The sequence below is a fragment of the Astatotilapia calliptera genome, chromosome 2, assembly GCF_964374335.1.
Source record: "Astatotilapia calliptera chromosome 2, fAstCal68.1, whole genome shotgun sequence".
NCBI classification, from domain to species: Eukaryota; Metazoa; Chordata; class Actinopteri; order Cichliformes; family Cichlidae; genus Astatotilapia; species Astatotilapia calliptera.
The window spans coordinates 35,481,719-35,498,565 of NC_137423.1; the positions used below are offsets into that span (position 1 = coordinate 35,481,719).

Genomic DNA, 16,847 nt, shown 5'->3' on the forward strand with positions numbered 1-16,847 from the left:
ACAGTTATTGCTCTTTTAAAATAACAGAATGCCACCTCTCGCCTGCCTTTGCCACTCAACCTTGTGAAAGTTAATCTGGCTTGAATGCTGTTGATATCCACCACGAGAACAACTACTTTTGATCAAATCTAACAGCCCAGAATGTCACTTCTTCTGCCCTTGTCATCACCTCTGCTGTCAAAAATCATCCTTAGACATACTTAAACATCCTCTGAAACTGGAAAGGTAGCACTGGGGATTAAAAGAAGGCAATAAAATGGTTGCAGGATCCGTTTTTGATGATTCTTTCACATAGCTACATTGATGGAAACAATGTTATCCTTGGTAATTAACTTTAATGTGACATTATAAAATCTAAGCAGCTACACACACACTCGCCTGTATATCCAAGCCTGGTACAGATCTGCTCCTTTTGCCCAGTGATGCCTCTGATGTGTCACGTTCATTACGCAGGTCCAGTGTTGATGCATACTCTAATGAACACACCAGCAATTAAATACATATAATGAATACAGAAAAAAAAACAAACACATTTTTGTTGTGATTACGGGGAACAACACTGCACATGTTAACAGACAATACAAACCTGCAGGTTTTGTGCCTCGCTTGATGCTCTTCTTAAAGAGTCTATCAACATCCAGCTCTGGGTTTACAGTGGAGGATTTTACTTCTGGGGCCTAAAGTGACCAGAAACAAGATGCAGTCAGAGAAGAAGGTGGCGAAAATATTTCAAACAATGAAAACTATCTTACAGTGTTGATCTCTGCGTTGGTGGTTTCACTGCTGACAGTATCTGCTTTGATGGAGACAGTCAGACTGGAATTACTGGATCCTACTGGGCTGGTCCGAACAAAGCTGTTCTCCTTCCTGGTTGGCAAAAGAAACAGACATTTAACAACTACAATAAAGACCTTTTTTGTTCTAATATACAAATAAAAACTTTTAGTTTTGTAAAGAAGTCCCATTAGCCTCAGATTTGTGTTTCATTTCAGTTGTGTGACCTCAGTTCTGAAATCGAGAATGGGAGAGCACTTTAATTAAAACTACTTTGGTGGATATTTGAGGCCTGTGACCCTACTTAGCATACAAACTGAAAACTGTATTAGAAACAAGCCCCCAGCTGGGCTTCCTAATTTAGATGGGATATTATGCTGTTCATGATCCCATTTCTAAGGATATAGCACAAATCAACACATAATTATACTGACAGTAACACGAACAAGTGTGAAGTCCAAGGTCAGATATGATGGAAACTTTGTTTAGATATACTAGGGCCTTACTTTGCAATAGTTTCTCATTTTTTTAAGTACCAACACAACTTAGAAATGATTAACAACTAGGTGAATATAGGAGATTAAATATGCTGCTTTACTATACTGCAACATCACTGAACTTTTGAGAATATTTACATTGTAATAAGTTCTTTCTTTAGTACACAAACATTTCAGGCTTAATAACAATCAAATGTAGGTTAAAATGGCTTTAATTGCTCTACTTTCTCATAACGCTGTCACATAAATATCATTATCTGTTAGTTTAAAAATACAGTCTGAGTTTTTCAACTTTTATGATCAGACCCCACTTTGATCTTAACGGTGTCAGACTAAATACTCTACTCAATTAGGAGCTAAACACCATGTAGAAGAGAGCTAAATGCTGCTATTCCGGTCTCAAAAATTGCTATTTGATCAGCTACATCTGGGTTTACCTTGGTTGCTCAGGCTCGGGGGTCACACGGCCAGACTCCGTCTCAGTTTTAACGCTGGCTATACTGGAACTTTCTACAGACTCCGTGTCACTGCGATTTGAGTTTGGTTGGACCTTTAATTCTTCCTCCTCCTTTGATTCCAATGATGCCCTTGAAGTGATGGATCCAATATAACTGCTTGAATTACTGTCAACAAAAATGCGAGTTTGAGAAGTGGTTTAATGAACATTTTTAAAACCAGACAAAACTGATGTTAAGAGTGACAGCACACCTGTTGTCAACCATCTGAAGTTTCTGCTTCGTCAGAGACGGATACTTAGGAGGACCTGAATTTATTTCAGAACTACTCAACAGGACTTCACCTGCTGTCTCTCGTTTCTTCGCTATAAACACAGAACAAAAAACAAACAAGAAAAAAAAAAAAAGTGAACTGTAACGTCACTGCTCTGACTGCAGGCCGGCTGATGTTTACATAACTAGCTCAACAGTTCTACTTCCTGTTAACTGTACTCACATGGCTGCTTCTTTCTCAGGGAGACTCTCACTAGGTCATGCCCAGGTGTTGTAGAGAAACGGTTGACCCGCTGATTGTAGAACCAGTCACCCGTTCTTTTCTTGACATCACTAGAATCCCATATAAATATTCATCAGTTAACTAACAGATTTGTTAATGGTTATCCAACAAGGTGTGAGCAGTATGTGACCAATATGTGAGAGTGCAGAACACGACATATATAGTGATTATCCTGAAAACAAGCAGTTCTGGGTTTTCATTGATGTTTCTGTTAATGCCCAAAAAATGTTGCAAGACAACGAGGAGAGGAAGAGATGAGTGGTGAGATACATTTCACACTGCATAGCTGATCATCAACAGATGTGGTTTGCAAGACCAACAGTGATTTTTCATACAAATATTTGGTTATTTATTACTACTATATTGACAAATACAGTAAAAATCTAAAACAAATGGGTTAAACCAGATACTCTGTCTGGATGGCACCAATAATATTGTGAGAAAGTTTAGAGTCATTTTTCACCAGGATGTCCTTTAACGCACACATAAAACAAAACTTTAGGACTGCCTTCTTTCATCTGTTCAGTACGGCCAAAAATGACATAACATCTAATTACTCTGTTACTCCAGAGTTGGACTATTGTAATTACCCATTATCAGGTTATTCTAAAAGCTCATAGAAAGCCTTTGGTCCAAAAACACCACAACAAGCACTAACAGGAGCTAGAAGGAGAGATCATATTTCTCCTTTGTCAGGTCCCATCACATCTTAAAGACCTCTTAGTATCATATTATCCCTATAAACAACTCAGACTGCAGGCTTACTTCAGGTACCAATCCCTTCTCCTTTGGAACCAGATCTCAGTTCATCTTCAGGAAACACCCTCTCTACTTTTAAGATCAGTTTACAACTTTTTGATAAAGCTCATATTTAGAGCCAGATCAGATGAACCTGAACCATAATTTTGTAATTCTGTTACAGGTTTAGGCTGCTGGGGGCACTTTGTATTATACACAATGCAAAATAAAACCTAGCAAATCATCATTAGTCTCAAAAGCAATTCATGCGCTGTCACTTCACGTGACAGAGCAATTCATGTGTCTGTTGAACTTGGATGAATACCAAAAGCAGCTCTTCCAGTGGCTAGTCAAAACCTCCCAGATGCTGTCCGCTGACTTATCCAAGTTACACAAAAATGTTCATGTATCATAGAAGTGCCTGACATGTAGGAACACCCAAGAAGACAAACAGCTGACTGGCACTGTGTCACCTGGAAACCTGAAGGACCAATCCTATAGCATCTTTGTAAGCCACTGCAAACCTGCATCAATGATGAGCTATATTCATAACTGAGCTAATTAATGGGCAGAAATGAATTGAAAGGCCACATATTTCTGAGGCAATGCAGACTTTAAAGCTCAGTGGGCTATCATACTCAAGAATTGGCAAAACCAAATTTTTCCTGGTTAAGAATTGGCTTAACCAGGAAAAACTGGTTTCGCCAATTTAAATAAAAATATCAATAAAAATCTTTTACCCTTCAAATCACCAAAGAGAAAAATGACAATAGAGTTTTAATTGCTTTAATATGTGATTAAAAAATTACCATTATAATTTTCTGGTCAGTATCTGCATTCAAAACTACACAACCTGCTCTCAAAGTTGGTGAGGATTTTGGACAAGGATGAAATATTTCTTTTCAGCCACAATGGGCACCTTAAATTATTCTGAACCAATCTTATACATCGTCCTAAAAATATTCGTTTGTGTGTAAAATGTGGAAGAAAATCTACAGCTGAAAATTGTCAAGGCAGTTTGCTTTGAGAAATGGCTGCTTAAGTATTTAAATATTCAGAAGCACGAATGGGAATCTTACTTGGGCTTTGATGGAAATCTCTCAAATATAAAACATCAACCTAACCCCACACACCCTGTTCTTTGAAGATACAATATTTGTTTAATTTAAAACGTTTCTTACGATTCTTTGGCACACACGTTGCACAGCCAGGATCCATCGGGCAGGACCATCCGGCAGTTGCGACATACGACGTGATTGCACATCTTACACTGGCTGGAAAAAACAGTCAGTCGGCTCAAAGGCTCCAGGCATCGGCCACAGCTATGCTGACTGTATTTTTCACTGGCACGTTTGGCCCCTTTCCTCTTAACATCCTGCAGCTCTGTCTTCAACTTCCTGAGCCAAACACGCCACACAAATGCCACATAGTCAGTTTCACTTAAACAGTCATATGGCAAAGTAAACATTTTGCTGGATTTCTTTAAAAGAACAAAACAAAACAACCCAAAAACAAACAGTACATGAAGTAAGTTTTTAAACATATACTTTTTGTAAATGTTAAAGTATAATTTTATTTCAGAACTTGTGGTCATTATCAAGGTGTAGTCCATAAATATTACTCAATTACTGTAAAGCCTGATATAAAGAAGTAATAGTGCGAGACAAGAATTATGAAATTAAAATAATATGTACAGTGTCTTTGTTACTCAGCTTCTAGTGTAAATTTGTCTTGTGCATTAAAGAACTTGGGCGGAATGTTGTTTAATTTTTTTTTAATACTTGTGCAAATAAAATGAGACATTGTTGCTGATAACAAGATTAGACTTTACTGCAATACTTCAATTCAGCAAAATATGTTAACTTCAGAGGGCAGGTGGATTAAATTCATCTGCATTAAGCAAAACTGACAATTTGGTAAATTGTCAGTTTTGAACAAATTTCTAATCTGTAATGTACAACCCACCCCAACACATGTTTACGACTTACAGTGTACAACAACAGAAAAGATTTACAAAAGCAGGACAAATGCCTAAAAGGCTTAAATATCTTAAATTACAGAATAAACTTAAGCAATGAAGACTGAACATTATAAACACTAGAAATTAAACATCTTAGCAAAATACTGAATGTGTCTCAATACAGTCAAAATATTGGCCTCAGTTCTCTATAGCCGAGTCCTCAGTCTAACAATCCTGCACTGAAATCTCTGCAGAGGTTTCTGGAACGACTTCGCCTGCTTCCAAAGTGCACAGTCAGACGAGGCTTTAAGTTCTTTTTCTTTAACAGAAGAACTTAAACTGCAACAACACTTGCATCAAACAGAACATGCATGCATTTTTTTAACCTTACCGAACACCTATACTGTTTAAAATATGTTGTCTATAATATGTTTTATGATGGGCCAGATGAAGGCCACAACATGAAACATATCAGATAAACAAACCGTATGTAATCCCGGAGCTTTAGCTTCTTCAGGTTCTTTTGACTGCTAATTTTATACAGTTGCAGTTTTTAAAATGTCCTGGTGACCACATCAATGCTAATGTAGATCATACTTTAATATAAGTGCAAAGTTTTGTTGTTTTTTCCTTTTATAAAGAAGGAGCTTTGAAGTAGAAACACTCCATGCTTCATATGATGCACCGAGTGTTTCTTCTACACACCTCTTCACTCTGTTCGTATGTACACCACTTTGTATTTATTAGTCATTAATAATCTCTGGCTCTCTTCCACAGAGTGTTTTACGTTTGTCTTTCTCCCCTTCCTCACAACCGGGTCATGGTAGGTGGCTGCCCCTCCCTGTGTCCTGCTGGAGGTTTTGTCCTGTTTAAAGAGAGATATTTTCTTCCCACTGTCACCAAGTGCTTGCTCATAGGAGCTCATCTAAATTTGTGGTCTTCTTTTCTCTTTACAGTACAAAAGTGCCTTGAGGTGACTCTTGCTGTGATTTGGTGCTCTATGGATAAATATGAGTTGAAGTAAAAGTGAGCAGTCTCAGATACTTTTCAAGATGCTCGTCAAGCGCCAATAGCTCCAGAATGACTTAATGATATCTAGCACTGCACAGTGCACTGTTGCCTCATGGTAACAGGGTCCCTACTTTGAGGGAGTTTGCATGTTCTCCCCATGTCTGCATTTGTTACTCGAGGTAGTTCAACTTCCTTTCAGAGTCCAAAGACATGCACATTTGGTTAACTGGCGATTCAAAATCAGCTGATGTAAGATAAAACGCTTTTTACATGTATAGAATGAAGTTCTCTACAAATATATTTTTAGTTTTAAGCACTCTGAGTGAACAGTAAGTGTGGAAAAGCACTACATTGCAAGTACATTACATAGTGTTTTCTTCATAATGATGCAAGACGGGGGACCTATGGACAAGGTTTCCAAACAATATTAAATAGATGAAAACAGAGGCTCATTCAGAAAGCGACTAAAGCAATATCTGTGGAATTTTAATCCAGTTGCAACTGACACATTACAGTTTTTGATTGCTATTGTTATTTTATTGTATTAGTTTTGTCATTACATTTCTTTTTGCAGCGTTGATATTTTGAATAGATGTGCATTTTGTTAAAACTAAATGGAATTCTAATAAAAACAAAACAATCAGCAACAGTCAAACAATGAATCCAGATGCATCTAATACTGTAGGAGACAGCAATAAGTATCTAGAGCCAACACATTAACAACAGTGACACTGACAGTGTTTTTGTTTTGTTTTTTTCTTTAAAAATAAAATCAGATTACAATATCTATATCTTTTGTTCTCCTATTTTTGTCTATTATTTTTATCTATGAAAACCACAAAGCCACCATGCCAATATTACTTTAACTGGATTAAGCTACTATCATCCAGCTCTTAGTTGAACCCTGACAATAAATATCAAGTCCCTACAAGTATCAAATGCCAACTGGGCAAATTTCTAAATAATTAAAATACTATCTGAAAAGTTGAATATAACGCATGGGAATACTTTTGTGAAGTAAAAATGGCTAAAAATAAAACAGAATAGAAGTGCAGTAAAAAAATAAATATATAAGCGGCAGATATGAGTTGATTTTGGTACTTCTAACAACTAAATAACAAGTGACTAACTGACAGGTGTGGAAAAATTAGGAGCCTCTTCTCACCGCACACGCTGGTCCTCAGCCTGTCTCAGCTTCTCATCTCGTCGCAGCACCTCCAGGATCAGCTCCCGCTCGGATTCAGACAGGAAGCCCAGGTTTATCATGTCAACAGCCTCTGGCATGGCGTCTGTATCCAAGAACCCTTAGTGCAGGTGAACTGGCTCAATCGAGTCACTTTTACATCGAGATGTCACTGAGGACAAAACAAGAACATCAGGAGTTGAGCGTTTATGCAAAAAGTGTTTTTTTTAAATTAGACCTTCCAACTAATGCTTGACTTTACTACAGGACAACCTGCTTTCCTATGATCTCCTGTAATGCAAGCTCACCAGAGCCCTTGAGTGAAAACAGGAACTTAGTGACTCGAATCCCTGTAACGACAATACAGCCAGATAGAAACAGTTGTGTTTATGTGGTTTTAATCAAATAACTGGGAGACGACTGAGTGACCTTTCCTTCTTCCTGTTGGCTTCCATACAGGGAAGTTGCTGCTGCCAGTATGCCATCCTGCATAACTCAGCTGGAGATTTCTCATTGGATTATTTAAATCTCATGCCAACATCAACAGCAAAGCTTGCCTGGTGGGAATACTGATAAAACAACCAGGAATACTTTCTATTTCAAGAGACGACTCTGGAAGTTTCTGGCTGAAATGACCTAAAGAAGAACCAGGATGTGAGAGGATTTTAAAATCCCACAGAAAGCCTCTGCCCCGGTGAAAGCAAAAGACAACATGAACTTGGCTACGGTGCATGGTTCCCACCCTCTAAGGATACAGAGAGCAGGGTGGAGTTCGGGAGCTGAAACATTAATTTAAACCCAGCATCAGCCTTGTCATCTGTCATGTCCCCATCTGAAACTTTATGCTCCATTTAAACTCCCCGCAGGGTGATTTAGGCAGGAGCAAAATGAGGCAAGCTGTGAGAAAGCTCCCGTTTCTAAGCACGCGTGGAAAACGTGATAACTTCTTCCTCATTGTTTGAATGCCTGGAGCCTGTTATTATGATGAAGGGTTGAAGAATACCTGCAGGGCAACTTAGTGAGAGAATAAGCTTCAAGGAAACGGTCAATACTCTGAGTTAGTGAGCACGTAATTCTTTACCAATCGTAAACATAAAGGAGGTAAAAGCATTAAAAACAATAAACAACGCTGACAGATTTAAATACAGACTGGAAGAGTTTAAAAAAAGAACTCGACTATGAGTCGCTAACTGCGCCTTATCTGAAAGTCTAATTAACGCTAACGTTACATCAAAAGACCGCCTGAGACTTCCCTTTTTCCTGCTGCACAGACCGGTCTGTAAACTCTACACGTTACAACTGCTGCGAATTTTACTAAATAAAAATAATTTAAAAAAAGGCTCGGACTCATTAAAGGAAATTAAACACACCTGTTGGTAGAAGTCCACGGAGAACAGCCACTATACGACTCGCAACTCACTCCCGAGAGAAAAGACAGGCAAAAGTGATACCAGCAGCACGCGAGCTCACCGCGCGCTCACAATCACACCACCGGGTAGGTACACACAGCTGTACTCTGCTTCGTGGTTAAAACACAACCGTGCCCGAGTCTCCTTAATTGCTGATTTTGTGGCGGAAGATAAGTAAAGTTCGCAGGAGACGCTCAGGAGCGCCTCTCTCTCTCTCCACATTTTCCATGACAGGTGCTTTTCCTTTGCTCTATTTACCGGAGGAGGGCTGGGTGTGGAAAATCTCGCCCATATCTTGGTTTCCTTTCTCCCCCAAAGCTGTTTTTTTCTAATCCTTGGAAACTTGGAACAAAGAAAGTGCATGCATATGCGCTTTTCATTAAAATTTGCACCTAAATGTGTGAAATTCAATATGCAAACGAGAGAGAGAGAAGCACAGCAGATAGTTACACATAGTTGTAATACCGGGCTATTATTTGTTGTTAGGGCACAGCCATAAGAGAGCAGAGCATAAAGAAAATGATTTCTGAGTTTTAAAAAATGACAGCAGCTTTTAAGCCTGAAACACATGTCGTTTAAATAAAATAAAAACAACAACAACAACAAACTTTCAAAGTCCTTTTTGGAAGAAAACCCCTCCCCTTCCTGTTGTTTCATGTCTTATTTTACTGTAAAAGCCCAAAAAATGTTTACTTAGTAAACGCATTTTTGATTATAAGATTGAATTTATCACCACTTATCCCTGCATAAACTATTATTTAGGTTAATACGTTTTTCAGTACATGTAATGTTCTGTTTGTTTTCATGTCTGTTTGATAACTGGGCGGTGGTAGTGACCTCAATCTAAGGCAAACCTAATAAATCTATAGGATTAAAACAAGCTATGCTACCTTGCTATTCTAACTAGACCATGACTTTGATACATGTCAAGTGCTTCAATATTATTAACACATTTAAATGCATAAATAAAGAGAAATAGGATGAAACAGACAGATAAAGAAGGATAAATGACACATTTGAGCACCACAAGCCAGATTAGCTTCATTGCCCCAGGGCATTGATTTCTCCAGGAAGGATGGACCCATCCATCCGTGCAGAACATATCCCCCAATTAAGGTTCAAATCTCTCGTATCAACTTAACTGGATTCAGACCACGTGCCTGCAAAAAGCCAAATCATATGATTCACATAACTTCTCAATGTATGAAAACTGCATTCTGCAGACATTTATTCAGGCTTTTCCTTTAATATGTCATGCATATAGGTCATGGTAGTAAAACATTCCCCCTTTAAAGCAAACAAAAAACAACAACAAGGAGGGTTGTGGATCTTCAATCATGGCAGATTTATGACTAATGCAGAATAACAGTGATAATAGTGTATTTGCTTTCCAATGCAGCCACCCTCAATGGTACTAGTAATCAAACACACCTGAGAAATAGTACAACACAACAATGAGCTGCTCTTTAGCAAGGCACAGCCTGACTGTTTAGCTGCTTGCACTGTGACACTGTGACTCTGGTGCACTCGTGAAAGGGATTGGGGATTGCAACTAATTCCTATGAACGAGGAATTTCCAGCGCCGGTCATAAGTCCCTTGCATAAAAGTGAGGCAGGAAACCCGAGGCCTGTACTACGTTCAAAGCAAGTTCACATCTCCATACATTAGCCACAAGATGAGGCAAACCTACGAAGGTGGTTATAAACTCAACATGTCAACCCAGTGTTTCTCATAATCCAGCTACGAGCATGTTCACATGCCAGAAGAGTGCATATTTTAAGATGAGCAAGGTAGAATATTAGAAACATATGAAGAAGTCAAATGCGTCTTGTAATACAGCCACTGCAGGCAAAGCAGCTGTATTAGGAACGTGCTGTATTACAAGATGTGTAAATTCAAAGATTAATCAATATTAAAGCTCCAGGACATTCAAGAGTCTCACATGACTACAACTGCATATTCTGTTAAATTAACCACCTACTGTTTGATGTGTGCAAGATGATTTTAAACCTTATTCTTTCTTTCATAGCAAGTTCAATGTAAGTAAATAAAAAAAAAAAATTCAATTTAAAGATTGAGTGTTTAAAAAGAAGGCAGATAGATTTCTTAGTGCCCAGACATTTTCATCACTACACAAATGCATGGCGCCACCTCATCAGAACTCAGCACATCTGCACCTAAAGGAAAAAGGACAGTATTTTAAAGATCACAGTGTTAAAGGAGGCATCTACATCCACTGTCAACAAACCTAGAACCACCTAAAATGCATCTTGAGATCCGTTCCCAGATGCTTCAACCCCCACTCACAAATTGTCTGAGGTGACCTCAGTAGCTCACGTGACAGTTAAGTGGGACAGCGTCTTTCACACTTTGGCCCCAGTGAGTCAGGCCCTTTTTCACATGATTGGGTCAAGGATTCTCAGGACCGCCTCCAAGGGGATAATCCTAACTAGGGGTTAAATACCTGGGATTCTATAGCAGTTGTTTTAGAACTAAAGGTGCTTCCTGGATGAGAGACAAACGGTATTGATGAACCTAAAGACGCCCAGTTGTTTCCTTTCTAAGCACTCAAGACTACCATGTCCTGGATGACTGAGAACTTACACAAACATATTCAATTTAAACCTGTAATTTATGTGAGCTTATCAAGTACAAAGCTTTGTTGCTCTGTTCTAGGATTATATTACAATATTAAGGATTAGAAAAAACGCTTTAGAACTGCTTTCAGCTAACAGAAACAAAAACATATGACTACAGTTTCTCCTGAGCATCTACATTTCTTAATCGTGCTCACTGAGGAAAGACAAAAACTAGACCTTCCTTCTACCTGCGCACGTCCATGAGTCCATGGGCTTTTCCACAAGGTAAGGTCAGCAGCATAATTTAACCTGGCAACGCACCCAGAGTAAGAACTGAACCACCTTTGCAAGACTGGAGACCCAGGGTTAACCCCAAAGTTACGTTGCTAAGCCACAAATCCTGCTTTGTAGTACAGGCCTCTGGATAAATGATGGTTGCGGTTGGTTTGTCACAGCCTGACAAATGATTAAACCAGCTTGTGTAGGGTTTGGTTAGAAACGTCTGTTTGTTTAACACCACAGTGTCTGTTTAGTGTTTGTGATGATTACTTTCTCAGGAAGGCCTGCACTCCAAGTCCAGCACGACATGGTGAACATGAGGTGCATATGACTTAACGTGCTCGATGTGCTGGATATTTGTTGTCCACTGTGTACCATTGAAGTCTTTTAAAAGAGAAGCGAAGTGCTTTGCCGTGTCTTCGGCCCAGGCCTGCCACACCTCTCTGTCTGCTTTTTTCCCAGAAACCTTCTGGGGGGCATCGCCGGCTGTACTGTGCTGTACTGGTGAGGTAACGTTCTGGTGTATATGTAAAACGCCTCCTGTTGCTCTCCTGAGCAGTCGACAGGCGACAGACCAGCCGTCCTCAGAGCTTGGTATGAGACCCAGGTTCACTCGGTCAGCGACGCCACACAGCTGGAGCTGGAAAAACCAAAGTTAGACAAAAAGAGGTGATTACAAAAACCTGTATAGCGTATCTTTTTTTCTTAAAGCGGAATAAAAGGCAATTACATTTTTATAATAATGGTAAAAACTCAAACGAAACTTGCTGGTCACACTTGCTGATGATCATTTAATCAAGAGGATTTAATTAGCAGTGACTGGCTGATACTTGGCTTCTTAATTAAGGATAAGTAAGGGTGTAGGTACGGCACACAGTCCTGAGAAATCTATCTCATAGTTAAAATAGATATAGTTTTTATTAGAGGTGGACTTTCTCTGATGAAATAATCATTTCCCAAGGGACCAATCTAAAACTGTAGTATATAAACACCACATGCAGCATAAGATATAACGAATCGATGAACTTTACTTGGCGATTATCTCCTTGGTGAATCGTGCAGCGGTCAGACACTCCGTTTGCCTCGAGGTTTTTCTTTAGAGCTTCGACAGCGTTGGGGTTCCACTCACAAGCATGAACGTGACTGGCCTTTGTATGCACCAGATATGGGAGAGTGAAGTATCCAATACCTGAAGTAAGGCACAAATGGGAAAATTAAACAACAATATGCATCATAATTCGGTTGTTTTTAGGTAGCACACAGCTGTAAGAGCAATAGTACATGAGCAGTGAACTCAGCTGCACCTCCATTTGATTCAGAATTCAAGGAAACGACATCAGTCAGTAACTTTATTTCATATCTACTAAAATGGGTCCTTTTAACCTTCAAAAAGTTACATTTACCACAGATTCCTTTTATTGCAATCGTATAATATATTTTCCAGTTTTATTACCTGCATATAAATCCACTACAGTCTCCCCTCTGCAGTCAAATCCAGCCACCCGGAGCTTCTCTGTTATGTTTCCAGCCGAGAACATGCACTTGGTAACATCAAACTCATAACTGAAACAAATGTGAAGCACACATTTTCACACACATTTTAGTCTAATAAGCATGTCCCCAAGTGCTGAAATCTATGACTGATTATTACCTAATGCCATTGTCTACATGTTTGACCCAGCTGTGCTCTCCTAGCAGCATCGTCACCTCAGGAGATCTAAATCCATCTCTTGAAATCCTCCTGATCTTTGCTAGGCGCTTTGCTCCCAGTCCTCTGGCCACTGTGCTCCAAAGCTGTTGATCTAAATGAGTTAAAAAGTAGCCAGTGAGCCTCCTCATGAATTATTCTGTACATTTAGCGGTAAAGTAAAACGTGGTGCAGTTTGAGATCAGTAGCTACCCATGTTTTCCCATAATGGCAGAACAAAACAAGTGTCTCCCAGCAGGACTAGGTCTCCATGTCGCTGGAAACTGCGAGGGATGTCTCTCTTCAGCTCTTCTGTCCATCTTTCACCATGAGACTCCAACAGCTCCTGGAGGACTTTCTCTAGTTTACTACTACTCGCCCTTCCTTTCTCTTTTTTTGACTGCAGAGCAGACTGTGATGAAAGCAGGACAGAAATGAAAATATTCACAGAAAAAAAAACAGCTATTACATTTTAAAGCTTGCTGTTAATAATAATTCGTTCAGCTTTAATTACCTTACTCCAAACTACTTCAAAATCATCATCTGAAGCCACAGTGGTCCTGAAAGACTGAAGATCGAGCTGGGACAAACAGGATGCTAAAATGGGCAGGAGGACTGTCCCATCTGAGTCTTTCACTAAACTCAAACTCAGGTCCAGAGCCCCTTTGGACTGTAGTGACCTCCTGTGAAATAAAATGCATGTTAAATATAATGTCAAAGTTATTTCAAACAGGCTGTTTGTTCAAATCAATCAGCTCCTTTTGATCTAATGCTAATTGCTAGCTGCCGTTGATAGCAATGACCAAATCGTGGATTACCTGAGCTTCTGAGCCTGACACTGAGGCACACGAAGGCATGGCACACTGTCCATCTGTAAACAAACAAATCAGCTCTATTTACGTTTAGATTACGATGCAAACAAAGACCAGATGCACGTCAACAACCGGGTAGAAGCTTCCCTACTAGACACAACCCGTGTTTCCAGTCGGACTGTTATGCCGGACGGACAACTCCGAAAACAAGCAGTTGATAAACCAAAAATATATGAACAAAAACAGCACCCGGCGAACACATTTTTAATGTTTTTGTCTCTATTTCTTTTACTGCTAGAAAACTACAGCTTTTCCTCAATTAAACGAGGCCAAAAACCATTAAGTGATAGCCAGTTTTGGAGAAGTTGCTCACGGAGCCCAATAGATGGAGACAAAAGGAAGAGAAATCAGAGGGTAAGTTGCGGAAGGTAAAGCAACTTTAATGTAAAGCAGACTAAAAATCCTCCAGAATCAATCTAAAACTAATATCTATAATAAGATATAAAAATTCAACTGTTTGGGTTTATTCTTAGTGGGCCTTTATTTATGTTGTATTTGTGTAATATAGTCAAGTTATTTTGTAGGCGTTTACAAATGCAACAGACGCATCAGTAGACACGTGTACTCAAAGGCCACTTTATTAGGTACACTTTACTAGTACCCGCAGACCTTTGCAAACCTTCATGGCATAGATTCACCAAGGTGCAGGAAATATTTGTCAGATATTTTAGTTCATGTTGACATGATAGCGTCACACAGTTGCTGTTGATTTGTTGGTTGCACATTCATGATAGGCTGTGGCATTTAAATGACGCTCACTTGGTACTAAAGGGTCCAAAGTGTGCCAAGAAAATGTCCCCCCACACCACCATTACCAGACTGAATGATTGATACAAGGCAGGATGGATCTATGCTTCCATGCTGTTCAAGCCAAATCCTCATCCTGTCATTTGAAGGACCAGGAACCGCTCTGTTGTCCAGTTTTAGCAAGTCCCTGCAAAATGTCACCTGCTTTTCTATTCTGATCGGAGTGGTACCCAGTTTGGTCTTCTGCTGCTGTAACCATCTGCTTCGCTGTTCAACATCTTGTGTTTGGAGATCCTCTTATGCAAAGCTTCGTGGTAACAAGTGTTTATTTGAATGGTTATTTGAGTTAATGTTGCCTTTCTGTTAGCTTGAAGCAGTCTGGCCATTGTCCTCTGACCTCTGGCATAAACCAGTGAACTGCCACTGACAGGATATTTTTTTCTTTTTCGGACCATTCTCTGTAAACCCTAGAGATGGCTCTGCAGCAAAATTCAATTTCTGAAATACTCAAATCACCAATCTGGCACCAACAACCATGCCACCTTCAAAGTCACTTAAACCACCTTTCTTCCTCATTCTTATGTTTGGTTTGAACTTCAGCAGGTCTTCTGGACCATGTCTACACGCCTAAATGCAGTTAAGTTTTTGCTAAACAAATTTAAGGACAAATTTGACTGCAAATTTAGGAAAATGATAGTATGCACCTGTGAGATGTCCAATGGCCAGGAATTCCAAATTTCTTCTATTAGCAGGGCTGCAGTCCCAAAAACAACTGCAGTTTGATATGAGTTGTAATAGCCTTTTGGAGTATGTGTTTGTTAGTGCCCAAAAGATGGAGGCAGTATTGGCATGCCTATCTCAGACAATTTTCCTTTTCTTCCGAGATTACGTTATCTGTCTATTAGTGTGTATGACGTTAGATCAGTCATGCCACCACTGAGCGTTCCCCTTAAAAAAGATCGGCCCTGTTTGACAGATCTAACGAAACGTGTCATCTGAATTTAAATTCAGACTTTAAGCTGTCTGCAGCTGGGGGTGCATTTGAACTCGAGAGGGCGGGTGGGTCAATGCTACATCCGACACATCACCCATCATCTCTGTGTTTGATGAGGTGTTGGAGATGTTATCAAAGCAGCATGAGTGAACTGAGGCAATATTGTAGCATTGTAACATATGATATATATACTATAATTTAAAAAATTGTTATATATTTGTTATATAAATATTCATTTGTTATATAAATAAAACACTAATAATTCTTATGAAGAAATACACATCTAATGAAAATGCTGTCCTTCTCCTGACTGTCTATGAGCACAATCGACAACATCTATTCAAAACTTAAAAACTCTATCAAACTATAATTATCCATAACTGTAAATTTGCAATTTTGCACATTTATATTAACCTGTAGATTTGCAATTTTTGTGTGTATCTCTACATATATGCTGTAGTATTGCATACTCTGTATATATTATCACTGTGACAGTGTTGCAACTACTTGCACTTTAAATTCTGATTACACCCACACATAAGCTACAAGATCTACACTGTTTTACTTATTACTACTTTCTTTTTAGTGTTTTTAGTTGTGTGAAGGGAACCTGCAAAGTAAGAATTTCATTACTCTGCGTAACCTTTTGTGTTTTGCAGTGTACATGACAATAAACTACTTGAATCTTGAATCTTAAATCAAGGAAGAGAGGTCATTGACATTAATCAGTCTGGAAAGGGTTACAAAGCCTCTTATAAGGCTTCGGACTCCAGCAAACAGCGAGAGCTTTAATCCACAAATGGATACACCTTGTAACTGTTAATGATTTCATAATCAGAAAGAGACGGAGTGAAAAATTGCATCCATGGGAGAGCTCCAAGGAAAAAAACCACTACTTACCAAAAAGAACATATAGGCTCACCTCACATATGCCAAAAACATCTTGATGATCCCCAAGACTGTTGGGAAAATAAACGGTGGTCTATTAAGACAAAAGTTTAACTTTCTTGAAGGTTTACATCCTGTTACATCTGACATAAAGGTAGCACAGAATTTCATAAAGAGAGCATCATAACAAAAGTCAGACACGGTGGAGGTAGTGCCA

At 39.1% G+C, this 16,847-nt stretch overlaps 3 protein-coding genes across 4 annotated transcripts in view; 1 reads left to right on the top strand and 2 right to left on the bottom strand.

Moving 5' to 3' along the window:
* sytl4 (synaptotagmin-like 4) overlaps positions 1-8,862 on the bottom strand; it is a 16,001-nt gene extending 7,139 nt beyond the window's left edge. Inside the window, exons 1-9 of one of the 2 annotated variants that reach the window (XM_026145613.2) lie at positions 8,545-8,862; positions 7,157-7,346; positions 4,202-4,417; positions 2,223-2,332; positions 1,980-2,091; positions 1,709-1,894; positions 753-867; positions 587-677; positions 379-473 (exon numbers count right to left, since the gene is read on the bottom strand). In XM_026145613.2, the coding sequence (XP_026001398.1) occupies positions 379-473; positions 587-677; positions 753-867; positions 1,709-1,894; positions 1,980-2,091; positions 2,223-2,332; positions 4,202-4,417; positions 7,157-7,275 (1,044 nt within the window). In that variant the 5' untranslated portion in view covers positions 7,276-7,346; positions 8,545-8,862. Of the gene's footprint in view, positions 1-378; positions 474-586; positions 678-752; positions 868-1,708; positions 1,895-1,979; positions 2,092-2,222; positions 2,333-4,201; positions 4,418-7,156; positions 7,347-8,177; positions 8,470-8,544 lie in introns of those variants that run through there. The other variant, XM_080308381.1, reaches the window with a different exon arrangement.
* Positions 8,863-10,650: 1,788 nt separating this feature from the next.
* tyw2 (tRNA wybutosine-synthesizing protein 2) lies at positions 10,651-14,135 on the bottom strand. Its single transcript, XM_026178648.2, has 7 exons — positions 13,948-14,135; positions 13,644-13,812; positions 13,343-13,541; positions 13,094-13,244; positions 12,896-13,005; positions 12,474-12,631; positions 10,651-12,082 (listed from the first exon to the last, which is right to left on the bottom strand). The coding sequence occupies exons 1-7, from the start codon at positions 13,998-14,000 to the stop codon at positions 11,717-11,719; spliced, it is 1,206 nt and encodes a 401-aa protein (XP_026034433.1). The 5' UTR covers positions 14,001-14,135; the 3' UTR covers positions 10,651-11,716.
* An 83-nt stretch (positions 14,136-14,218) lies between these two features.
* The window catches only part of zdhhc9 (zDHHC palmitoyltransferase 9), a 31,018-nt gene continuing 28,389 nt past the window's right edge, over positions 14,219-16,847 (top strand). The window contains exon 1 of the mRNA XM_080308401.1: positions 14,219-14,355. Coding sequence (XP_080164527.1) covers positions 14,327-14,355 — 29 coding nt within the window. The 5' untranslated portion in view covers positions 14,219-14,326. The remainder of the gene's footprint in view (positions 14,356-16,847) is intronic.

What these genes read in the sequence shown, in the direction of transcription:
- tyw2 (XM_026178648.2), bottom strand. Translation starts at nt 14,000, where the DNA reads ATGGACAGTGTGCCATGCCTTCGTGTGCCTCAGTGTCAGGCTCAGAAG. An exon ending in TTGAAGTAGTTTGGAGTAAG is followed by an intron (nt 13,542 to 13,643) that starts GTAATTAAAGCT and finishes CTTTCATCACAG; the next exon opens with TCTGCTCTGCAGTCAAAAAA. An exon ending in CATGTAGACAATGGCATTAG is followed by an intron (nt 13,006 to 13,093) that starts GTAATAATCAGT and finishes CATTTGTTTCAG; the next exon opens with TTATGAGTTTGATGTTACCA.